General features: G+C 42.3%; 1 protein-coding gene across 2 annotated transcripts in view; it reads right to left on the reverse strand.

Annotated features, from left to right (window-relative positions):
• Positions 1 to 23,759, reverse strand: part of PHF21B (PHD finger protein 21B) — a 460,667-nt gene that overhangs the window by 123,614 nt on the left and 313,294 nt on the right. For both annotated transcript variants that reach the window (XM_069628165.1, XM_069628166.1), the window contains one exon: positions 6,810 to 7,166. In XM_069628165.1, the coding sequence (XP_069484266.1) occupies positions 6,810 to 7,166 (357 nt within the window). The remainder of the gene's footprint in view (positions 1 to 6,809; positions 7,167 to 23,759) is intronic.

A 23,759-nucleotide genomic window follows, 5' to 3' on the forward strand; every position in this document is an offset into this window, starting at 1 on the left:
AGAGTATGTGCGTGCGTCCCGCCGCGTACCAGTCCCACCCTTGACCCCCACATCACCAACCGCCACGCCCAGTTCCCTTTGGTTTTTTCTCTATTCGCCCTCTGGCGGTTGTGATCAAGTATATGCCTTTACTGGGGAAGTCTGGATGGGTGTTGTGAAGGAGGGAGACCAGGGACTAATATTACCTGAATCACAATGAATGTCATTTTTAATTTATCTGCCGCCCTGCTCTCCCTCTTTCTCGACTGGTCGGGACCAGACTTAATATTCTTAATCATAGTAAGGGTGGAGGAGACAGCATATACGAGATTCTAGCAAATAAATTGCAAAGCAGCCCTTGGACATAAGTATCATCTTTCCTTCAAGATGCGTCTAGAAAGTATTTCTTGCCAAATGCAAGAGGTGTAGCCCAAGCAGCAGCCCTACACATTTCTGTAATAGGGGCGTGCGTAATAAATGCTACTGATGCTGCCTTGGCTCTTGTGGAATGACCCTGAAGTCTCTGCAGAGTTGAAATCCACCTCACGTCGTAAGCCTTCACAATACACAAGACAACCCACCTGGCAATTCAAGCCTTTGCAGCTGTATTACCAGGCGAAAGACCACCAGACATGACAAAATGTTCATCTGTTTTTCTGAACGGTTTGGTCCTTTCTAAATAGAATTTTAGAGTCCTCCACACATCCAGATTATGTAAGGCCTCTTTGTCCGGTGAAGAATGTTGTCTGGGATGGAACATTGGAAGGAACATCTCTTGATTCAGATGAAATTCTGATATCACCTTTGTTAAGGTGATTGCACTGTATGAAGAATCCATTTCTACCCATGAAAAATCAGATAAGGTTCATTTGAAGACAGCCTGAAGCTCACCTATTCTTCTCGCTTATGTGATGGGAACAAAAAAAGCTGTCTTATACGTTAGGAGGTCAATATCGCAAGAGACCAAGGCTCAAATAGTTTGTGCATTAACGCTGACAGAACAAATTTAGATCCCACTGAGGTGAAGGATCACAAATAGAGATGCATGCAATCGAAGAAGGCCTTCGAAATGCCTCTGAATAGCCTGGTTCAATGTTAAAGGTAATTCTACCGCACACCGTCACCACCGAAGTGGTCCCCAGGCACTCTGGCGGATCTGAAAAGGAGGGTGTGAAAATAGGGTGAGATGGGGGGGAGAGGGGCTAGTAGGGTGTAGCGGGAAATAGGAAACTGAGAGTTGTGATGTCCTGTTGGCAGCTTCAGTTCGGTTTGCATCATTCCCTTAGCTTAAGTGTGGTTTTCGGGTCGGTGTGAATTCCCATGTGCTGTTGTGCCGGGTTATGTGTTGTTAGTCTGTTGCAATGTTGTGAAGTACATGCGGATTGCTGTGGAGAGAAGTGGTTGTGTGAGTTTCCGTATGAGAAGTGTAAGCAGAAATTTGAGCTTTTAGAATTTAGTTAACGAAAAAGGTTTCTCTCCTCTATTGCAATAGGCCCCTAATGCTGACAAATAATGTTTACAAGTGTAAACCTTCACTCCTGTTGTTGCCAAAAATGACAAAGGATATTACATAGTCGACAGACTCTTTCAATGGGTTTAAAATGTGATCCAGAGTCCAATGGCAAAACTCAGAACCATCTGCTTCGATATTGCTTCCTTATGGATGCCTTCCTGGAAGCTGTCATTTTTAGATTCTGTTCAGATAAGTGTAAATGAGCGAATGTCAGTTCTTCAGGATCCAAGCCTTCAAGTTTAATAATTGAGGGAGAGGTGAAGCACCTGCCCCTTTTGCTGAGTCAGAAGATCTTCCGACACCGGCAGATCTACACTCGCTGTCCTCGTTAAATCAAGCAGCTGCGCAAACCAAATCTGGGCCAAAATGGGACTATGAGGATCATTGTAGAATTGAGTTGTTTTGAATCTCATCAACCTCTTGTGAATCAGGGGAAGCGAAGATAACACATACGTCTTGTCTTATTCAAGCAGTCCAGCTGTAGAGCATCGCTCAAAGAGTAATGTCCCTGTCCCTCACTTGATGCAAATAGGGGGCACAGGACATTGTACTGGTTTGTGAACATGTCCACCTCTGTGCGACCACACCTCTGGAATAGCACCTTCGCAACAGATGCCTTTAGTTTCTATTTGTGTGGAGCCGACTCTAGTCTGGCCATTTTGCTTGCTAAGACATATTCCATTCCCTCTAGATGGGATTATGTCAGAAAAAGATGGTTTTCCTTTGTTAGTACCACATCTGTTCCACCAGAACAAAGAGGACAGGAACGAATCCCCCTTGCTTATACATAAAAAATAATGGTGGTATTGCCCATAAAAATGTACACCACCATTCAATGAACTGAGGGAAGAAATGAATTTAGAGCATGAAAAATGTTTCAGCTCCAAAACGTTTATGTGGTCCCTTCTCTCTTGTTGTGACCAAAGACTGTTGTTGAATCCTGACAATGAGCGCCGCCCCACCCGTATTAAGAAGAGTCTGCCGTTACTACAACATGATGTAGGATGTAGGGGGATTGAAATGGAAATCCTATTAATAGATTTTCCAATTTGTTCCACCAAACCAAAGATTACTGAATGTGAATTGGTATCGAGATCACAATGCTCCGACGGATCAAATAGTTGGGTCCAGCTGCTGGTGAAGTGCTTTTGAATGGTTCTCATCCAGAGTCTTGAGTAGGGGATTAGATGGATGCAAGAGACCATCATTCAGACCTAGCAGTCTTTGGTACCACCACAGGCCGACATTGCTTAACGAAGCATGACAACGGAGAGTAGTTATTGTAATGCCAAAACCATGTCTAAAAGGGGCAGGGTTGGGCTTTTTTTTTATTTTTTAAGAGTAGTATCCATCAATGCTCTAATAAACTAAATCCTATGGGATGGGATTCATTTTTATTTGGTCACATTTATCGAGAATCCTAGTTCGAACAGTGTGTTGCATTCAACTGCACCTTCTGCAAAACTTCTTCTAGAGATTGGGCAGTTATCAGCCAATCATCTAGGTATGGATAGAGATGCACCTTTTAAAATCGCAGGTGGGCTGTCACTGAACCCAAAACTTTGGTGAAGACTCATGGAATCAAATTTAGTCCAAATGGAAAACATGTGTATTGGCAATGCACTATTAATATAGTAAACCTAAGGTGCTGACAGCGATCTTTCAATAAGGGTATGTGACAATACGCTTCTTGAGGATCTATAGCTACCATCCAGTCGTGTTGGGGTGCTACTAGGATTTGAGGTACTGTTGCCATGTGAAATGTCTCCAGAAGGAGGAAATGGTTCAGTTCCGAAAGATCTAAGAATGGCCTTATTCTGCAATTCCTTTTTGGAATTATAAAATACAGGGAGTACATTCCCAGACCCATTTCTTTTTCTGAAACCAATTCTATGACCCGCCCCCAAAGAATGACATTTTTTAAATCTCTCTGAGAAGTTCCGGAGAGGATTTTTGGAGCTTTGGCGATGAATATGGTGGTGTAGCAGGAAGGGCCAGAGAGTAACCCAGGCGAATGATGTTCAATACTCAATGCTCTTGGGTGATGTTTTTCCACTGATGTAGGAATGTCACAATCCTTCCTGCTACCAGGGATGCATGTTCCTTGATGCAGATCAGATGGTTTGTACATCCCCGGATGCAAGTCAAACAAACCTCTTTGCAGCCTGAGATGTAGATATTGAAGGTATACTGGTTGTTTTTACCTTCTTTCTGTATCTTCCATTTTTCAGAGTAAAAAGGCTTAGTCGTCGATGAGGGAGCTTTACTACTACTTACAGTATGCATTTTAAACAACCTGAAATTTTGATGGCACGGTTGTCTCACTGAAACAGAGCTTAAAGATTTAGCTGCAGTCACACTTACCTTACATTTTTGCACAACCTCATCAATTGAGGGATCAAACAAAGTGTGGACAGCCAAATAGTAACCCTGCCCCCCCCCTGGAAATAGGATTATCACAGAGCGCAGCAATTTCGACCAGCCCAGAAGGCGCAAAGAAATAGGAAATGGGCATTAAATTCCTTAAAGGGGCAGCCATGTTTTTAAGATCGCTTTTTTTTTTTTTTTACTCGCCTTTGTATGCAGGTGATCCCAACCAGTTGGAAAGGAGGCAGAGGAAGATGACCGAGAAATACATATATATGCACAAGTCTGTATAGTAAATGTAACTGCCGTTATGATTGGATTGTAAAACTTGCATGGTTCGGAGAAAGAGGTTCCAAATGCTGTATGACTTGAAGAGAATAATTACAAGTCAAACACAGTCAAGTAAATAGCAATTATGTCTAAAGAATAGTCTTTGACCAAAGGATTTTTTATTAAAAGATGAATGACCAAGCACCAACACCAAGGGGCGCATAGCCAGATTGCACGAGGAGCTCAGGCGTAGTGATGTGAAAGGGGTTCTATCAGTGTGAGCCACGTGGGCAGCGGATCTATATAGAGACATCTCGGATGGGTTATGGACCAAGATATGCAGAGTAGATAAGGGATCTACAGTGTCACCACAGTATAGGATGCAGGTGTTGAAACTCATTCACTGCTGGCACTATGCTCCGAATGTGCTAGCATGAATGTACCCGGGGGCGGATTCAAGGTGTTGGAAGTGTAGAAAACTGCACAGTACATACTATCATATGTGGTGGGAATGTCCCTGCATCCAGCAGTACTGACTGGCAATCAGTCCTGGCGTGGCAAGAGGGGGTGGGGTGGGAGGCGAAGGCAAAGGGAAATGCCTACCCTAATGCTATTGTGTGGAGTGGAGGACAGAGGAAATGTAGGGGCGGGAGGTGGGGGTGGTGGGGGAGGGGAGACACATGATAGGCACCCTGCTGGCGGCGTTAAGAAGCTGTGTATCCCAAGGCTGGGAGAAAAGCATAGCCCCCACAGAAAAGGAATGGATCTCTAAAGCTCATGCCATATATGACACACCTGGCTTCTGTTCTTTGAGAAATATGGACACTAAAACAACTTTGAGAGTTGAAATGGTAACTTAATTGTATGATAATACGGATGAGCCAATAACGCATTTGAAGGGGAGATTGGTAGCAATGTGGCTACAAGTTGAAATGTGCTGCGTACATGCTAATAAAATGTATTTGAAAAAGAAAAGATGACCAATTCAGAAGAACTAGTCCTTTGTAGAAGGTAGTAGTTTTTCACATGGCTGCTTAGCTTTTCAGTGTGGCACCAAGAGGCAGTAGCCTCCTGCCAGCTTCAGGGTTTGTGTTGGCAGTGCAGTCACTTTTCAGCAGTGCAAATTCAGTTTGAACCGCGCAAGATAAATATTCCATGAATCGGGCCCTTAATGTGGTGTTCTCTCTTTTTCATGAGACCAGGCAAAGAGCAAAGAGCGCAGCTTCCACCAGGACTTCAATATTGGAGCCTGAATGTTTGAATCCCAGAGCCATCTTCATACATGGAGTCTACAAACCAGCATCTCTAATCGCCTACAGCCATCACTGAATTGTTACTGATGAAATATTGCTTGGTGCCAGCAGAATATATTAGCTCCTGCACCACCTGCAGTTGGGAGAGACAATGAAACTAACGCAGTTAGGCCCAGAACCTGCATAATGATTAGAGTTGCTATGAACTATGAAATACCCATACAGATCTCTGAACTGGGAACATAAAATTTCCATTCTCTGCCGAAAAATAAATCTTCCTTCAATCTTCATTCTTTTGGGATTGTGTTTTGGATTTGTGGTTTCAAATACCGAGGATTAAGTAATTTGAGTAAATATGTACTTTCTAATAACAAAGTACAACACATATGTAGGAACACGCTCGGGGTGTTCCTCGCTAAGTTCTCAAAGCAGGCCGCCTCTTAACAGCGGCTCCAACCCAGTTACCCTTCTGTTTACCAAAATAAACATGAATCCTCAATTTTCCTGGATCGATACCTTCCTTACGAGGCCTATGCACAGGAATGGCTTCTTTTACTCGTGCCACACTGATTTCCACTTTTAAAGGAATGCTCCCTCTCTCTCTGCCATGGAAAGTGTTAATTATCCACCCCATCTCTCAATCATGTTGTAACCGATCCCCAATTCTCTTCCCCAGTCTGCTGAATGCCTCATTAGTATCCGAAAGGAAACGTGACCCTGCTCCATAGCCAGTTACGCAGCTGTCACTGTAATGATCACCTTCACACTGGTGGAGTAAAGCAATGGGGACTGCGTGTGCGCTAGTGCTAAACTGCCCCTCCCACCCTGAATGCAGTGTTGTACATATTAAAAGCAAGCGTAAGGAGAAGGGGGAGCTAGAATGAAGAGGCACTGCAAAGGCGCATGCCTATCATTTCCACGGTTATTACATTGCCCTGTTTTGTTATTGGCTGAATTTATTTGCTGTGTTTCACAGTATTTAAATGACAAGTGTCGGTCAGGATGTGGGTTCTACTACTCCCAACACTACCAATGCCCTTTAAAATATGAAAAACTTGGATTTCTGAAAATTGCATCTTTTCTAGTGTGCATTAATTACTAAAATTAAAATGCATGACATTGTAAACGCGAGGTAAGCTGTCCACAGTAGCTCACTGATAAAGTCAAAACATGTCGGGTGAAAATCAAGCAGATTTCCTTTGCTCAAGTAATAACCCAGGTGATAAATGCCACGCAAGGAGGGCATGGTATTGGAGTATAACAAATCAAGGAAACCGCTACTAGCAAATAAAAAAGGACAAATACAATATTTTTTTTTAAAAGCTAGTAGCATATACCTCGTAAAAAATATATGTTTGCTATTATAAGTCTGTGTGTAGAAATGCCATATAATCACAAGAGTTGCACATTGACAGAATACCACATACTTTGCTGTCTGCGCTGAGGAGGAGAGGTTGCACTTTGATGCCATCGCTGACTACGGAGGTGCTGGTGTTGGTGCTGGTGTTGTTCGGAGTCGTATTGTGGGAGGCTGTGGATAGAATGGCGTAGGCCGCTCCCCCACTGCTTAAAGCAGGAGAGATGGCTCTAGACTCTGCCACATTCGGCGATTGCCCATTTTGCATCTGTATGTGACCGACAGTGTTGTTGGCAGTAGGCAGGGCAGGGCTTGGATTTTTTATGCTTACAACCGTTGCTTTTTGAAAGGTAGGAGGTTGTTTTGAGGGTTGGTCTCTGCATAAGGATACTGGGAGACTGTCTGGAATCAAGGTCTTTGGCCTAACCTGTTGAACGAAAAACAAAAGTTGCATTAACAACCTTTCATTGAAAATGTTTGTGCTTTACTTTCAGGCAAATTCTAACATAACTCAGTTGCAATTACCCCTCTAGTAATGCAAAAAGAAATCGGGGATATATAATGCCACTACTTTTCTGGCCTTCAATAGCGTCCTAAAGAAAAACAGCTCATGACTGCACCTTTTGACCTGCTCGCCTTTCCTCTATGGCGGGAATCCTATGGTCATTGCTATATTCCTTCTGCACCCCCTCCCCCAAAAAAACACGCACACACATTTCCCTCACTAGTCCCATTCCATATCGGGGACTGAAAATGCTACGAAACTTTACACACTGTACAGACATCTGAGTGGCATACATGTCTACCAAAGGTATCATGATCGCATTAATTACATGTAGCAAGTGAAATTAAGGTTCTTTGTTTAAAGTTCTTGTCATCAAGGCTTATGTTAGCTGTTACTAGAAAAAACGTATTTTAAAAGCAAGATTATCGGGCACTGACGGAAACCCAATGGTATATATAAAGAAGTGCCACCACAGCTACCCACCTACACGCACTAGGTGTGTCTAGTTACAAGTGCTACCGTTTATGTCAGTCATTGGATCAAGAAAGAAACCATAGAGATAAACATTTTTAATCAATCAGTATAAAAACACTCGGAAGAGATTCCATGTAAGAAAGAAGACAAAAATGCATTTTGTTAAAACAAAACAAAAAAAAACACAAAACAACATTATGTGGAAGTCATTGTTTTCAATGAATCAAAACAACCACGATTCCCATACAACAACAACATTGTGAGGTTAGTAGGGATGTGTGGCGGACACATTTCTATTTTGAATGTCCCTAGTTTTTAATAACTTGTCCTTGGCTCTGTCGCCCAATGGTGCCAGATAATTAAATACGCCAGATAACTCACTTTTGGTTATGTAATCAGATATGGAAAGCAGAACAAAAAAGGCTGTATATCAAAGCTTCCTGGCTGACTACTATCACTCTGCCATCATGAAGCTCGCCAATCTAGCTTCAAAGTATTGTCTGGTGCTTCCTGAACTGGAACAGTACTATTTACTGGTAACAGAAGATGCCAGTGGATAGAGTAGAGCCTTCCAGTTATAGGGCTGCCTGATAACAAAACCTCTACTTGTGTTCCAATGACCTAATATGGCTTACACAAGAAGGACACACCGCCATTGGAAACTGTATCAAAGTGAAGTTTAAGAATCTCTTTTGGAACGTCCATTTATCCGAGCCACTTCTTATCTTCCATTTTCAAATCCATCACACAACTGAACTTTCAACATCCTTTTGAACAGGGGCAATCTTCTATGAAAGGGCAGTGCACATTCCAGATCTAAGAAGGGTGGTCATCCATTATGTAAACATCCGAAAGGAATTCAGAAAAAAAATAAATAGATTAAAAATAGGCTTTGGAATCCCCATAAGTAAGGCAGGGTTTGCTGTGCGAACTGCACAATGTAATCAGCTTTGCAGGGCCAACCAAACAAAAAGCACATTAAATGAGGGACAAGGAATCAATAACTGTTTATTTCTAAGAAATAGTCTATTATAGAAGAACTGCAGAGTAGCAACATGGCATTTCACAGAAACAGTCAAATTTACTATTGTGTTGCTTTTAAATCAAGACAAGTGATGAGTGGGATAGCTAGTGCCTAGAAACCAGGTTTGTGCATAGCACGTTCCCCCACTAGGGGAACAATACAACTGCAGAGCAAAAGAACATGTAAGACACCCAGACAGAATGGTAATTACCTTCTGCAATAGATCTGCGACTTATGCATTATATATTTAGATGCAGCCTCTCTCTACCTTCCTTCAAGGAAGAAGAGGTGGCTATATACATTCGTAATTTATACATATGATAATGCATCCATTTAAATAGGTGAAAAATAATATTCCATAGATGGCATTGATTACACTGGAAAAGCATACCCTGTAGTTCTTTAGAAGGGTATCAAGTCAAAATGTCTTTCTATTCGTCGAATAGAAAAAAAGACATATTTAGAAAGACGGTTCTGTGACCACACAGAGCAGTCTTTCTAAATCAAACTGTAATGCCCTTGCCATACACGTGTGCGTACAGGGGCTGACAGGCAGGCCAGGACCCGGAAGAGCCATTGCGGGAGAAAAATTAAGTGTTTGTGTGTCTGTCAGTTCGGGGAATTCTTGGGTTGTGAGGGAGGCAGTGGGGGGGGCGGCTGAGGAAGGGGAATTCGGGAGTGAAACCCCCTTCCCCCCGATTTTGAACGCATCCCGTCTGAGGGCGGGGGGGTGGGGCGGGAGGGGGCCAAGCAATGTGATGTTTTTCACTTTTTGCAGGCCGTCTAAAATCGACCGGAAAAAAAAAACTGTCTTTCTTAGGCGACCTACAAAAAGCGAAACTATCGAATAGAACCGCTTAGAAGTGGGAGGGGTCCAGCTTGAAGTGCAACATTAAATAAAAAAATGGTATTATTCAATTTTATTATCAGCACAACGTGTCCTCTGATATGAATAGAGGGGCCAACGTTGGACACAGAGACACTAGATGCAGCCAAACACTGGATGGGAAATTAATGGACTCAATACTCCTTTGCATCGTTTTACTCTGCCATGGAAGTCAACTTCTTACTGAAGACTCCAGGCTTTAGCAGATCGGCAAAATGTCCCTCTACTGCCAGCAGCTAGCCACGTTGGTTACATAGCTTCTGCTGTGGTGCACAAACATTTTGATTTTCTCATCTATTAAATTGAAAATGTCACGTTCAGCTCCCAGGACCCCCTTTAAAAGTGCTCCCATAAAATTACCTTGCTAACAATGCAATACATTGGGCGAAGGCAATTTGGTAAAAGTAGTAATTGTTAAATTGTCAGTGCATCTAGATTGCCTCCATGAAACACGTTTTTAAGCAATAATGTGTCCGTGTTTGAATTTCAATTCTTCAATAATCATGAGGGTAAACTCCAGGAACATGGTTCAGACAGATGAATCACCCCCTGCTCCTGGAGATTGGTCTTTGAAAGGAGATTGTTGACACAAATTTAGAATGAGGTCCAAAAATGGGCATTGGAGACCATATTATAATATACAGATCTTAGTGAAACGCTGAGATGCATGAACTCCTGTAGGGCTCTCTGGATCTTAAGGATCTTGGGAAATGTGAATATTATAAGAATCGTGGTCATATAGGGAAAAGGAGAAACAGAGTGGTGCATGAACTCCTGAGGGGCTCTCTGGATGTAAAGGATCTTGGGAAATACACATTCTTCAATCTTAGATTAGGACAGCGGAATAGAATCCAATTGAGAGCTCATCAGGGGAGTAAACCTGTAATGTTTGGAGATGCTTTGGGTGACAATGTTTCCTGAAGATCAAAATCATGATGTTGTTTTCACTTAGGTTGTCTGTGATGGAGCTTGCATGTATAGGTGTCCACATACTCTCGTCTTCCGCTAGGTGAGAGGGGCCAGCAGTGAGATTGCAAGCAAAGGTCCATAACCAGAAGCTTAAACCTCCAACTTGGGCTCTCCTGAGGGGGAGGGGGCTATGCTTCCCTTAATTAGGTAAAAGGCTGCTACTCGGGTACTTTACTAAGCATAGACAATACTTGTTTGGCGAACTGCAAGGAAAGTTCAGATGGTATTCACACTATAGGTATCCAAGCTAAACGATCTCTTCTGATTACCAGCACTGTCTTTCATCTGATATCAATTCTTTACAATCCTTCACCAAAGGCTTTGTGACATTGAAACCTGCAGGATTAGGACACAGAAAAGCAACTCTTTCCTTGGATTATTAATGCGAGCATGGGGGTCTGGCAGAACCCTCTGTTTAATAAATGAGGTTTGCATCCCTTTTATTCAATATTCTAGGAAGTATAGGCCTCTGTCATACACTCTTAGCTTAACAATTGTAACTAAAAACTAAAGGTCAAGAGTGACCCTGGCCAATGGCCAACAGATTGTTTTATGTCTGTTAGCTTGATGGCCTCCAAAAGAGATTAGTTGGTGCAAATCTGCCAACCACAATTAAATACTGAATGGCTTCCATGAACCAGATAATGAAGGCATGCTGTATGACCAGTTGAGAAATGGAGATGAACACGTTTGCATCAAGTGTTCATCACTTAAACTGTATAACGGGAAAGCCTTTTCAGACCACAATACAGAGGAGATCATTAAGAAATGGCTTTGGGGACATCAGCAGCTTAAGGGAAATGCTTTAGGAATAGTGTTTTGATAAGTTGTAGAGGTGTTGGTGCTGGTCTGGAGTGAATTCAAAGCACACACGTCCACAAGGAAGGGGGAAGGATTCTTTATCATTGGGGCAGTGGAGGACTATTTCTTCACCACCAAAGATTTCTGAAGAATGGGTTTTCTGATCACTTCAGGGTTTACAAACAGGGCTTTAATGAAGTCAAGCCTATGAGGCTACTGACCGCGACGCTTCTGCTCATGTGGAAGTAATTAGTAGCTGTAGTCGAAAAAAGAGGGATTTCCAAATCTAGCTGTTGGCAGGAATAGTGCATACACTAGAAATAAAATATCTGCAGTTCTACCCAACTAACGCATTGATCTGATAGTATCTTGCAGTAGAAATTCATGAACGGATGAAAAGCACATTGCCGTTATTTATGTTCTTGGGAAGGGATTCTGTTCTGAAGTACAAGTGTCTTTTACTGCCCTTTTTTTGTCAGGCATAACTTTTTGGTTTAGTGTGAATCGGAAATCAAGTAGTAAGCAGTGATAGAGCACGGCGTTCGCCATTTATTCATTCGCTGGCTGCATCATAAAAATGGAAATCATCAGATACTGCATTTTGTCTGTCATCCTATATAATCTGCAATGTGCTGAAAAAATGTAATTTTTACAATTGATATACTGAAAGCTTCTGCATGTGTCACTACACATTCATTAAACGATCCGCTGAAGTGAAGCTGAAATGAATTCCAGAGAGGTAAAAAGGGTATATGGATTTAAGGAGTATTAATGCTCATTTCTAATGGAATCTTTTATTAAAATGCTGCTGCTGCCCGCACACACAGCATGGTGGCACTAAGCATTTATCTGGTGCGGTTTATTTGGGTAGTAAAGCTTCCTGTCGCTGAATTGCGTGAGAAGCCGATTTTGCAGTACTTTCTAGATTGTTTAAACAGTAACGTGAGGTCGTTGCAGAGATAACCATCTCTGGAAAATACATTGTAAAATGCCCATCAAAAAGCAATAATAATGACGAATATATCATAAACATTTATTGAGACAAATTACAGGATAGTTCTGGGATAGATGGCCATGGGCAAAGCAAGGCTCTGCACAATAAATATATGTTCTCGGCACCGAACTGAATATTGGGACATTGGCCCAGTCTTTGTATAGCAAAATCTTTTTCCACTGCACCACATTAAAGCAGCTTTAAGGTCAATGTCCGATATTCCAGATATACCTACATTTATTTATGAGCACAAACATTGATTTAAACTAGCAATACTACTCAGGTACAATCCCTAACGTAGAAAATAAGTTGTATATGGTATCGCCTCACAGAGATTTGAGGTATTTTCTATGGAAAGTTAAATTTGCAAATGATCACAAAAAAATACAGCACCTACCCCATAGAAGAGAAAAAGCCCAGGATAGAAAGACATCCTCGGGCATTCCATATCCGAGAGCCAATACTGCAGGCATACACTAGAAGAAGACCAGCATTAAGTTTGCTTCTATGAAGATGCTATGCTCTCAGCCTCGGCCATCAAGACTACCTGAGTAAAAACACTCACCACACTGCTCTGTACCATCATTGGCTCCCTTTCCCGATGTACTTTCCTGGCTGCAATGAAGGCTGACCATATCCTGCTCGACCCATACGACTTGGCAAATATCTGACACATCCTGCATCTTCCTTCCATTTGTAAGATCATCGAAAAATCAAACAGCCCCCCTTTTAGTTGCACAGAAAAACCACACTTAACCTCCTACAACAATATCAATCCAGATTCCAGATAGGGTACATCACAGAAACCTCATCATCCAGGTAGTCGACAACGCCTGCCTCATCATCCTCCATAAAGGTAATCAAGTATACTGGTTTTGCTCAACCCATGAGTCGCCATTGATATGGTCTACCACCAAGTGTCCCTCAACATATCTACCAGCCGCATAAAGCTCAATGTCCTCCAATGTTTAACTTCGGTACCAACAGACCCAATACATCCTGTAACTGGTGGACTCCCTCAAGAGTCAATCTTATCCCCAGTCATCTTCCACCTCTGAATGGACACACCGGGGGAACACCTTGATGACATGGACATAAAGATCCACCAATATGTTGACAACACCCTGCTTGACATAAAAGGTAATTTCATGAATGACATCCATCAAGTAAAACTCGGTCTTCTACTCCTTGAAGCATGGCTGTCAAGCACCTACCTGAATTCCACAAAAACAGCATTTAGCCTCCTCGGGGGTTCGACCAGGCATGTTCAATACCAGAAGTGGTTGATGGAAGTGAAACTTGGTGTTTACCGTTGGCTCACATGAAGTGCTAATTCGCACAGCTTAATTACTTTTTTAATGTTTATTTTATATTTTCATAAAAAATACAAGCAATCATTAAAAAGATAAAATGTAAATACAATAAAAACTAAGATCTAAGCAAAATGAACCATATTACACTCAATATCTCCCCAAACACAAAATACACACACACTAACATACAGCCATACACTCACAATCAGCTAAACTTCATAACCCCAATTCCATACCAAACATGCATATCTAATATAGGTCTAAATATTCATACTATCCATATAAATCATTCAAAGCCTTCCATTTCTCAATATAATCCTCAACCATACCTCTTTTTGTAAATAGAATCTTCATGTAAATAAAATATTTAAAAAACAGCTTCATTACCAACAGGACCCTTTCCTTCAAGGCTGACATTGGCAAGAAAGACCATACTGCCTGGTAGCAGCTTTCATTCCTTCGGGAGATCATGCCCTTTGAACCTGCCGTGACTAGGCACTCGTCCTTTCTCGTTTGGATAGGAGCAGTGCTCTCCTCACCGGAGTCTCATCCTCCTGTTTTCCCCTGCGAAAGCTGTTCAGCATGCCACAGCCTGTCTAATCCCAGGTTTGAAGAAATCCGATCACATCACCCCAAGCCTCACAGAACTACACTGGTTACCCCACCAGGCCTGCATCACCTTCTCAATTCCGGTAGCCAATACAAGGCAAGTAGAAATTTCCATCACACCTCGCTGAATAACTCACCAACACTGGAGGCATCTGCAGTGCCAGGAGCCACAACATCGCCAGAATAGAATCTAAGACATACAACAAGGAAAGATCCAGAAAACAGGCCCCCTTGGGTAGCGCATCCAGGTGCTATATTAACATAGTAATATGGACCTTCACCTCTCCAGCAACTCAGGAGGGAACTGAAGAGCCTGCATTTCCAGAATATGTGGTTGTCTTTTGACCACCAGGTAGCATCTCTTCTTCATACTAACCTACCCTGGCACTCACTGTTCTCTCTACATTTTTTAAAATTATCTCATGTTGGCTGGCTAAATGGGGTTATGCTATATAAATCCAATGCTTTCATGCAGAGCTGAAATTGGAAAAGACCGAAAGAAGCACATTTCAATACTTCAGATGTCAAGTGCTAAAAAGGGTAATGAATAAGAAAAGCAATCCTTGTGTAGCCCACCGCCCGGAATGTGTCTAGAAAAAATTGGTAGGAGGGGGCTGAGGCCCAATAGTAGAATATACGTCCATATGCAAGCATATATCAATTTATAATACACGTGCCTTTAATCATTGTGAAATAGCATTCATTTCCATTTTCCGAGAGAAAACCACAACCATCTGTCTATGGGCTAAGTGAAGCTCCTGCCACAATTTTTAGATAACTGGGTGGAGGGGGGCAGTTGACCCCTTTGATCATGTGACCTTGGCGGCAATCAGTAGGTTGCTGTTACAATCATGGTCAAAAACCAACAACTTGAACATCTAGAACCCATGGCTGAAGAAACAAAGGCTTAGGAGGAAGCAGATCAAATTGAATGCGTGATTTGATCCGCAGAGAGTGCAGAGTGCATCTAATGTCCGGTGCGGGGAGTATCTGGCTTTCATTAATGCTTAAGTAAACATCCAGGCTAATAGACATAGCGCCTCTTCACAACAGAACTGCTGTATTTCCTTCCACAGCCGGAGGAGCTGCATCTTACAGAAAATGCATATGCAAGGCTCCGAAATGGTGAATCTCTTAGAACATACTCATTTGATAACCTTTGCAAAAATAGTCAAATTATGCGGCACATCCAACTTAACCTTGCTACTTAAATTATGCAGATTGAAACGGCTACAAGGGTGATAAGCAATTATTTTTATCCTTTCACTTGGACCTTTTGAGGAAGTCGCATTATGTACCAGAAAAGAAATGCAAGCTAAGCACATGTGTGGCAAATTTTTTAGATGTGGAGGCCATCTTTTTTTGGATTACGAATGGAAAGAAGCAAACGTGCTCCTCTTATATTGACACGGATGTGTCACACTGATTCCTGTTTTATGCTACAGGAAAGGACTCGAACAAAATGGTCCAATCAGATCAAGATGTCTCACAAGTATTTAAAGATTTAACTAGGCATTCTTTATGCGCAAAAACACCCTGTAGGGAGGTCTGCAGTAAGGGTATACTACCTAGCCCCTCCACCCCCCTTCCCCAGCTCATTTATGGATAAAATGCTCTCACTCCTAACAGAAATGATGAACCCAGGCATTATTTATTACCCACGGTGGTGGACCAACCCTGCCAGCACCCAAGTAAATGGCCTGAGCAAAGCATGGGTATGTTATTGCAGGCTGCAGTGCCCTTACCGGTATGGAAGATGTGGGTGCTAAAGGCCAGATTACATTAAAAAAAAAAAGAAAACTTATCTTTCGTCCTGCAATGCCAGACTGTCACACGATTCCGTTTTCAGTGTTGTGATCAACACTGAAAAGGGGTTCCATCTGACAGAAGAGCAGTATTACAGGATGAAAGGTAGCTTATTTTCTTTTGTAAAGGTTATTCGCGCCTATAGCGCCTGTTTTGGAGGCTCTGCAGGGGGCAGGCAGTGGAAGTGGTGCTGAGGGGCGTCCCGTAGTGAGGCTGTTCGAAACAGTCGGTTATGCCAGCAAACTTGGCCCCGGTTCCAAGCAGTCTGTCTGACACATGACCCCCAGTCAGGAGCCTAAGCATTTGAGATTTTTCTAGGTCAAAAACTTCCAGAATGGAAAGGAGGCAATTGGTGCCATAAGCCTCTAAATCGCACAGAAATGCTAGGTTTCTTTGTTTATACAGTACAAGAAGGCAAGCAACGTTAGGCTATTTAGGTTCATTTGTGCGAACCTAAACAGGGGCAGAGTGCAAACCATAGTTCACCATTAGATTCGGACTGTAGTTGCCCCGCAGGTCCTTGCGCAACTGCCCAGTCCATCTGGACATAAAAACAGAAGCGAGTGTCTCCATGGCATATCATAAAATTCAGCGTTACATGCGTGGCAACTGAAAAAAGATTGCAAAACAGGACAGCATCTCATTTTTTTACCGAAGAGTCTGTATACCGTTTCCCGCAACAAAAGTGAAAGCAGTGTTAGGCCATGTTCCACGACTTTATGTTAGAAAATCTGCATCACGTGTTTATGGGAACAAAGGAGAAAACGACCTTTCAGATTTCGAGGGTCAAAGCGCGGCTCCTTCAATATTGAATTCATGCCATGGCATACGATTGAGTGCTCGTCGAATCTTTTTTTAACATGTCATTTGAAAATCAGTATGGCCACTAGTTTCTCAACGGCGCATAAAGAACATGCAATGCAGAATTAAATAACTGCACACCTCAGAAACTATTTGCAAAAGAAAATGTGGCAAGAAGCTGGGAAGTCTTAATACTTAGGTTTACAATTGACTTTTGGCAGCACGCAGCACGACGAGAGTGCATGCCACGAATGCAGCAATAGCAGTACCGGGGATCCAATCATTGGTATCAGTGGCCATTCACAATAAATCCTTTATGTGCGAGCTGTGCCTCAAATGAGTGACATTGGAAGGATGGGAAATGATTATCCTCGTTGCGACCCGAGTGATGCTAACAAACAGGCAGCGTTTTCTGCCACCGTGCGATGAAACTGGGAAACTGCAACATCTTAATTTACATTGGCCTTAGCAGACGACAATTTGCTCTAATGAGGGGAAACGGCCTGAACATATCGGCTTTAAGAAGTCCAAGTTGGTTGCATGTCAGCTGCAGGTCGGTCTGTTCTCCCTGGAGACCATCTAACCTTTTCGCCGCAGGTTACTCCAAATCTCCATCTTTTGTAGATGCAGACAAGGCAACAGGATAGGGAGAAAAAAGTTGGGAATGGATGAGCTAAACCAAAAACTTAAACCACACACCTACGCGAGTGTCAAAAATGCTTCTCAGCACAACTATGTATAACTCTACAAGAAAGCCCTTAATCACTCCAATGAAAAAGCAATACATCCCTCAGCGAATCGTTCGTTGGCTGATCAAGGCTGCCACCAAGCCATTTATAGTTATTAGTACCCGTGCATGCCAACCAGGACAACTATGATCTATTTTGAAGGGAAAATGGCTTTGCACGGAAAGCACCTGCCAAATTCCCTTAAAGAACCTACAAAGATGACCATCAGGCACACAGAAAAGGAATACCTTTTTTATGTCCATGGCAGCAGGCGGATAGACACCAGCCGGTGAGGGAGAAGATGGTGCCAAGCGCAAGTAAGTGGGGGCCAGTAGCATGGTTCCATGAGGCGTTGAGTGACAATACAAAAATGGTGGACTACAGGCGAGGTGCCGCTGGCCCGCATGGAGCACAGGCTTTCACCCAGCAATGAAGTGTGTATTTGTCAACCTGACTGGATAGAACCTCCTCTCTGCGTGCTAAAATCTGGAAAACGGTTCATGTTATTAAAGGGCAAAGGAAACCATAACTGAACTTTCTCATTTTGGAAAACAAAACATTTACTTCATCGGTAAACAAATATGAATGCATGAAGCAGCATCCACCATACTCCAACGTTCTAATTACAGGGAAATTCTAAATCTTGTATCCAAAAATATAGAATTTTGCTACTTTTGTTGTGCTTGTTTCACCATAAGAAGGGATACATGCCATTTTTATTTTTTTTCTGCTGCAAAATATCCCCATTGAGTATTTGCAAATGTTGGTATGTACGAATGCTTACAAACGGGGACTTTTAAAAAGTGGGCCCAACTACTAACACGATGTGATATGTTCACAGAACATCAGCCGTTTGTAGGCGAGTAAGGACTATATGTATTTAACATCACTGGAACGTATTCACTAAGTGGGGTTCACGTTTCTCCGCTCAGAGGTACATACATGGAAGGTAGAGGGCTGTAGTGTCTGCTGAAGGGATGCTGGGGAGGTTTAAGAGGACCAACGCAGACTCCCTCTGCCAAACAAAGGGTAACATTCCAATACATTCACGTTTTTGAAAACAGAGGGATGCCGAAAGGCTAGCAATTATATTTGGTGCGATGCCACAGAGAAGCGATAGCAAGGTGTTCTATTTGAATTGGTGTTATGGCAATACGCCCATTGTGGACTGTAGTGAATTACGAACAACTGAAGCCTCAGAAGAGCTTAGTCTCGAAACACGTGTCAGGCTGACTTTGGATGGAATAAAAAACGTACGCATCCATTTACACAAACTCAGTGTTTGGCGCAGTGTTATTGTATATGTTCATTAACTAACTACTTGTACTGTGGAGTGTTGGGCCAGAGCACCCACGTCATACAATCACCCGCTGCCTTCTACCCGTGAACTTTTTAGAGTGCGAGCGCTTGGGTGACTGTCTTATCTGACCCCCTCTTTCTCCGTTAACATTCCAATATGAAATCAAAGGATACAAGCCCACATTTTACTACACTAATTGAACACAAATCAGTTATTTCACAAAGATTTTATAAGAGGTCTAGCACATTATGAACATAATATTACTGCTAACACTTTATTTCTGTCACAAAGTGCCATGAAAGTTAAATGCAATTAAAAGAAAAACATATTGAAGCATCCATGCTCTAAAATACAACAAATAAAATAGTTATTATACATTAAAGTAAAACAGTTAATTCATTCAGATAGCCCCAAGCCAACTGTGTGCACAAATGATACAGACAATACTTAAACATTCCTTCTAACGAGTCCCTAATCCTACGTTTCAATATACACTAGATTGTTTTCATAAAACAAAGTTTTTCTCCTACCACATTTCTGCAGGCCAGACAATACAGATAAAGTAGCCCTTATACAGGATTCATATTCAGAATCCCATAGAAAACTGTACAAGCACTTCTTAACCTTTACAATTTAAACCTCTGGTTTCAGAGCTATATAGAGTTTTCTTAACTTCAAAGTTCCCTTTGTAAATGAAAGCAGCACCCATGCCACACAAAAGGAAAAATAGTGCAGTCCTGCATTGTTCAAATTTCATCTGTTGTAAAACAGGCAGAATTGTGCATCTTCTAATGGATGAATATAGACGGCAAAAATTACAAACTGTAAGATGTCCTCACACATTGATCCCCACAGACGGGATAACTGGAAAAATCATGCTAGCCCTTCCAGTTTGCAGTAACGTCTCTCAACAACAACAGATTGAACGGGCCCTTGTTATTGCCACCAATCCTGTACATGAGCACCAAAACTGAGATATGGCTGCATGGTGTCCGCTGAACTTATCATGGCCAGCCTCCTATTGACGGGGACAAGCAACACACTAACTTCACAGAGTTTGAGAAAGTTATAAAAAAACATTTTTTCCAAACTCGATTTGTGGTCCATACTCAACAGATCATTTTGTAGAAACAATGAGCGAACAGTGAACAGGGTAAAAAAAACATTAATATACCTACTTCAGGGGACCCCACTCCATCCTTCCTCCTCTATAATGGCCCTGATAATGTGCTGTGTCGGCCCGTCCTTCGATTAGAGCAAACACTTAGCTAACAAAAAAATAAATAAACAAGAGCCAATCATCTACCCAAGACTCAGTTCAGCATGAATTGCACAAATGAGGGCTGAACTGGGTAATCCAAGCAGCCCCTTCAGAAATGTGGTCTCTATCACTTGAAGAGCAGTGACCCCCTCAATGCCCCAAATGCATAATAAAACAGTACACAGGGGGCCATTTTCAAAACCCTGTGGAGGGATAAATTAGGCACCAAAATCATGCGTTAAATATGTACGCATAGTTTTGTACTTGATTTAGTACTCCGATGTTTTTTGAATTTTTGGCAGGCAGACTAGGGGCACAGAACAAAGCTACCGAATTAGCCTGCCAAAGCAAGTGTATTCCCATCAGCATCCGATTTCAATGCTTGGGTAAATTAGTTGGATTTCTGGCGGATGTCACATGACCCCATGTAGAATACCTCCAACATACATGCATGGCTGAAGGCCTTTAGGCTTCTCCACACAACAAAGTGCATTTAAAGCCGCGTCTGCCCTGTTTTATGTGCACTGTGTGTACTTCTTAGGGTAAACACGAAGACTGCATAGAGGGGACTGCAGTGTACATTTTTAGAAGCTCCCTTTGTGCCGTTTGCACACAAGGGAAATTACCCCATGGTATTCTGATAATTTTCCTCTAATTGAATTGATTTCAATCTTCCGGACAGCGATGAAAAATGTCAAAGCAGTACAGTTTTGACATGCCAATTCCCATTACAGATTTAATGGGCCCGATTCAAAATTTTAAGGTGTTTTACCCATTGGAAAACGCTTTGTGAATCAGGCCCACTGTGGCACATTCGGTCTGAAGTTGATGCATTCATTACAGTGTTGTATGCAGATACTACAGCATTTACATGTGTTATTTCAATAAGAAAATAGAGTGTTCTTTGTTAATTGGATTTCAAAATTCTAACCTGAATCCCAATTTATTTTTTAGACTTCTTGAAGTCCTTATTTACTTTTAAATCTGCAAGCAATTACGGTTTGTGGTTGTTGTGGGAAGAGGGATGTTTGTTCTGTATCTCACATCTTTAGATCATTGGTTAAAATTAAAAAAGACAAGAGGCAAGTGAACGGCACCAAAAGGCTATGACGCACTACCATACTTCAAAGGCTACTTCCATGGTAAAAGAGCAGAGAAGTCCTGCTTGAGATGTCACTGCAGGAAATCCCAGGGACGGGCTAATCAACTAAAATAACTACCATACATTGATCGCCAAAGGCTTGTCCAATGGGCCATCCAATGCAATACCACCCTCGATGTAAATGACTGCATCTCCACTGATGTTGAGGGCATGCAGGGAAATTCACTAGACCGATTACCTCAGACATCACACAAGGGTGTGCCTGCCGTTGTGGCATTGCCTTGGTTTGATGGAGCTCACTCTGATCATTAGACATTTACCAGCAATGGTCATAGCGGATTCCGCTAATGCTAAGGAGGGAAAGGGAGTGCAGGTCGGAGTGGAGAGCGTGCAATTGCTGGGGAGGAGGGGGAGTAAGCAGGGGGGGGGGCATGGGCTAGGCAAGGGCAGGGGAAAGAAGGTCAACATGGTAAGTGAGAGAACGAGGCTGGATGGGCATAATAGGGGGTGCAGGCCCAGCTAGGCTAGTGCGGGGATGGGGCCTGGAAGGGCAAGTGCAGTTTAGGGGGGTTCAGGGGAGACAAAGTGCTGGGGTAGACTGGTTGAGGAGGCCCTGGAACTCTGCTAAAATCCGAGGGAACTAGGCAGCCAGTCAAACGAGGCACGGGGGACATTAGCAGGGGATAGGGAAGGAGGAAGAGAAAAAGAGGTTCTCGAAAAGCTTCTGGAACTTAAGGAGATCCGGCTCAAGTCTGAGAGGGGCAGGGAAGCAATTCCAGAGGGAGGCACCTGCGGAACAGAGATCTACCACCAACTCTCTGCTTGGAAAAGCATCGGATCTGCAGAGAGTTGGAACTAGAAGGCCAAAGGGCTCTATCAGTGAGGTATTTAGGGAGATAGAGTTGGCTGTAGCAGGATCCCAGGCCCCAGAAAGCCTTCTGGATGATGGGGAGGGTCTTGAACTTGATCCTTGCAGCAACCGGGAGACATTGATACCCTCCTATTGTTTGCATCACATTTATTGTAAAAAACTAAAATCTGAAAGCCCCTGTGCCGCCCTCATTCAACCAAAAATGTCTTTCAACCACCGCAATGACTATTCTGCTTTTTATCTATGGCAACACTTTGAATTAAATTTGGATATCCACTAAACTAAAGCTACTTCTGGATCATATTACTGACATGAACTGGCATTTGATTAGGCAATATCATATTACTAAAAGCCCTCAGAAGTGGTTGCCAAATTCTTACAGCCGCAGCATACTGTTCAACATTTAAACAGTGCATACAATCGCTGCATTTCCGAAACTAAATTAAAAAAAAATACATACCTTCCTCTGTGTGCTACGTATTAGCAACAACTGCGTGCCCATATAGTTTTAGAAATATAGTATGCTGCAAACTCAAATACAGAAATATAATTGAGATGAATGCCCTTGCTGAGGGAAATTATTTAATCCCTTAGTAACATCGTAAAGACAAGAAATCTGGCCTACACTTTGTTTCACCAAGTAGGATGTTTGCATCCCACTTTTCTGAGCTTCGTCATGACTGAATAATCTAACATTATATAACATTATGAAATTGTGTATTTATATAACAATTTAAAAGAAAGTGTTAAAATAACACTTTCAAAATTAATTTCAACAAGGCAATTAGAATTGCACGTTCACAAATACATTCCTGTTGGTCTTTACTTCAGTACTACAGTTAAAGTTCATTTGTGATTTGTTTTTGATGTCATTAAAAGATTAAACATAAAATTAAGTGTTAATGTGGGCATGCATACATTATTAATGAGTGTGTAGGATTATATTGTGCACCTTCCGATTCTCCTATGCATTTTGTAACTTTCCCAAACAACGCTAACATTTGGAGAACAATGTTTTCAGTTTCAAAGCATAACTTTTAAAAGTAAAGCGTCTTCCTCTTGATCTGGCTAAATGACTGGTAAGCACTAAAAACACTAACTAGCAGGCCCTCTGAACCAACAGAGCTTTTATGTTCTCACCCACACTAAAACCATAGCCGCCTAATGAAATTCTCTCTTCTACTGCTTTGATGCAATTCGCAATCAGCCTGAAGATTATAGGAACCTTGGCAAAGGTAATACATTCAGCACGATGATGAAAACAAAAATTAGAACAGCTGGTGTACAGCGATACAGCACTTCACTAAGCAAACTCAAAAATCACCCACAAACTGATAACATTTCAACGCACAGCACCCAGTGTGGAAGTGTCACACCCTAAAGTACATGGGAGGCAGAAAGCTTGGAGGCGTCACCCTAGGCGTCCGCCGACTATGGCAGCAAAGTGCCCCAGGCATTAAAGAGTTGCACATTCTGATTCTATGAACCAAATTCTCCATTACACTTCGGGCCTCAACTGATTTACAAGGGAATAGTTTCTTACCTGTGACTCCATTTCTCCAGCATTGATATCTTT

The sequence above is a fragment of the Ambystoma mexicanum genome, chromosome 12 (genome assembly GCF_040938575.1).
Source record: "Ambystoma mexicanum isolate Mex_15411 chromosome 12, UKY_AmexF1_1, whole genome shotgun sequence".
Taxonomy (NCBI): domain Eukaryota; kingdom Metazoa; phylum Chordata; class Amphibia; order Caudata; family Ambystomatidae; genus Ambystoma; species Ambystoma mexicanum.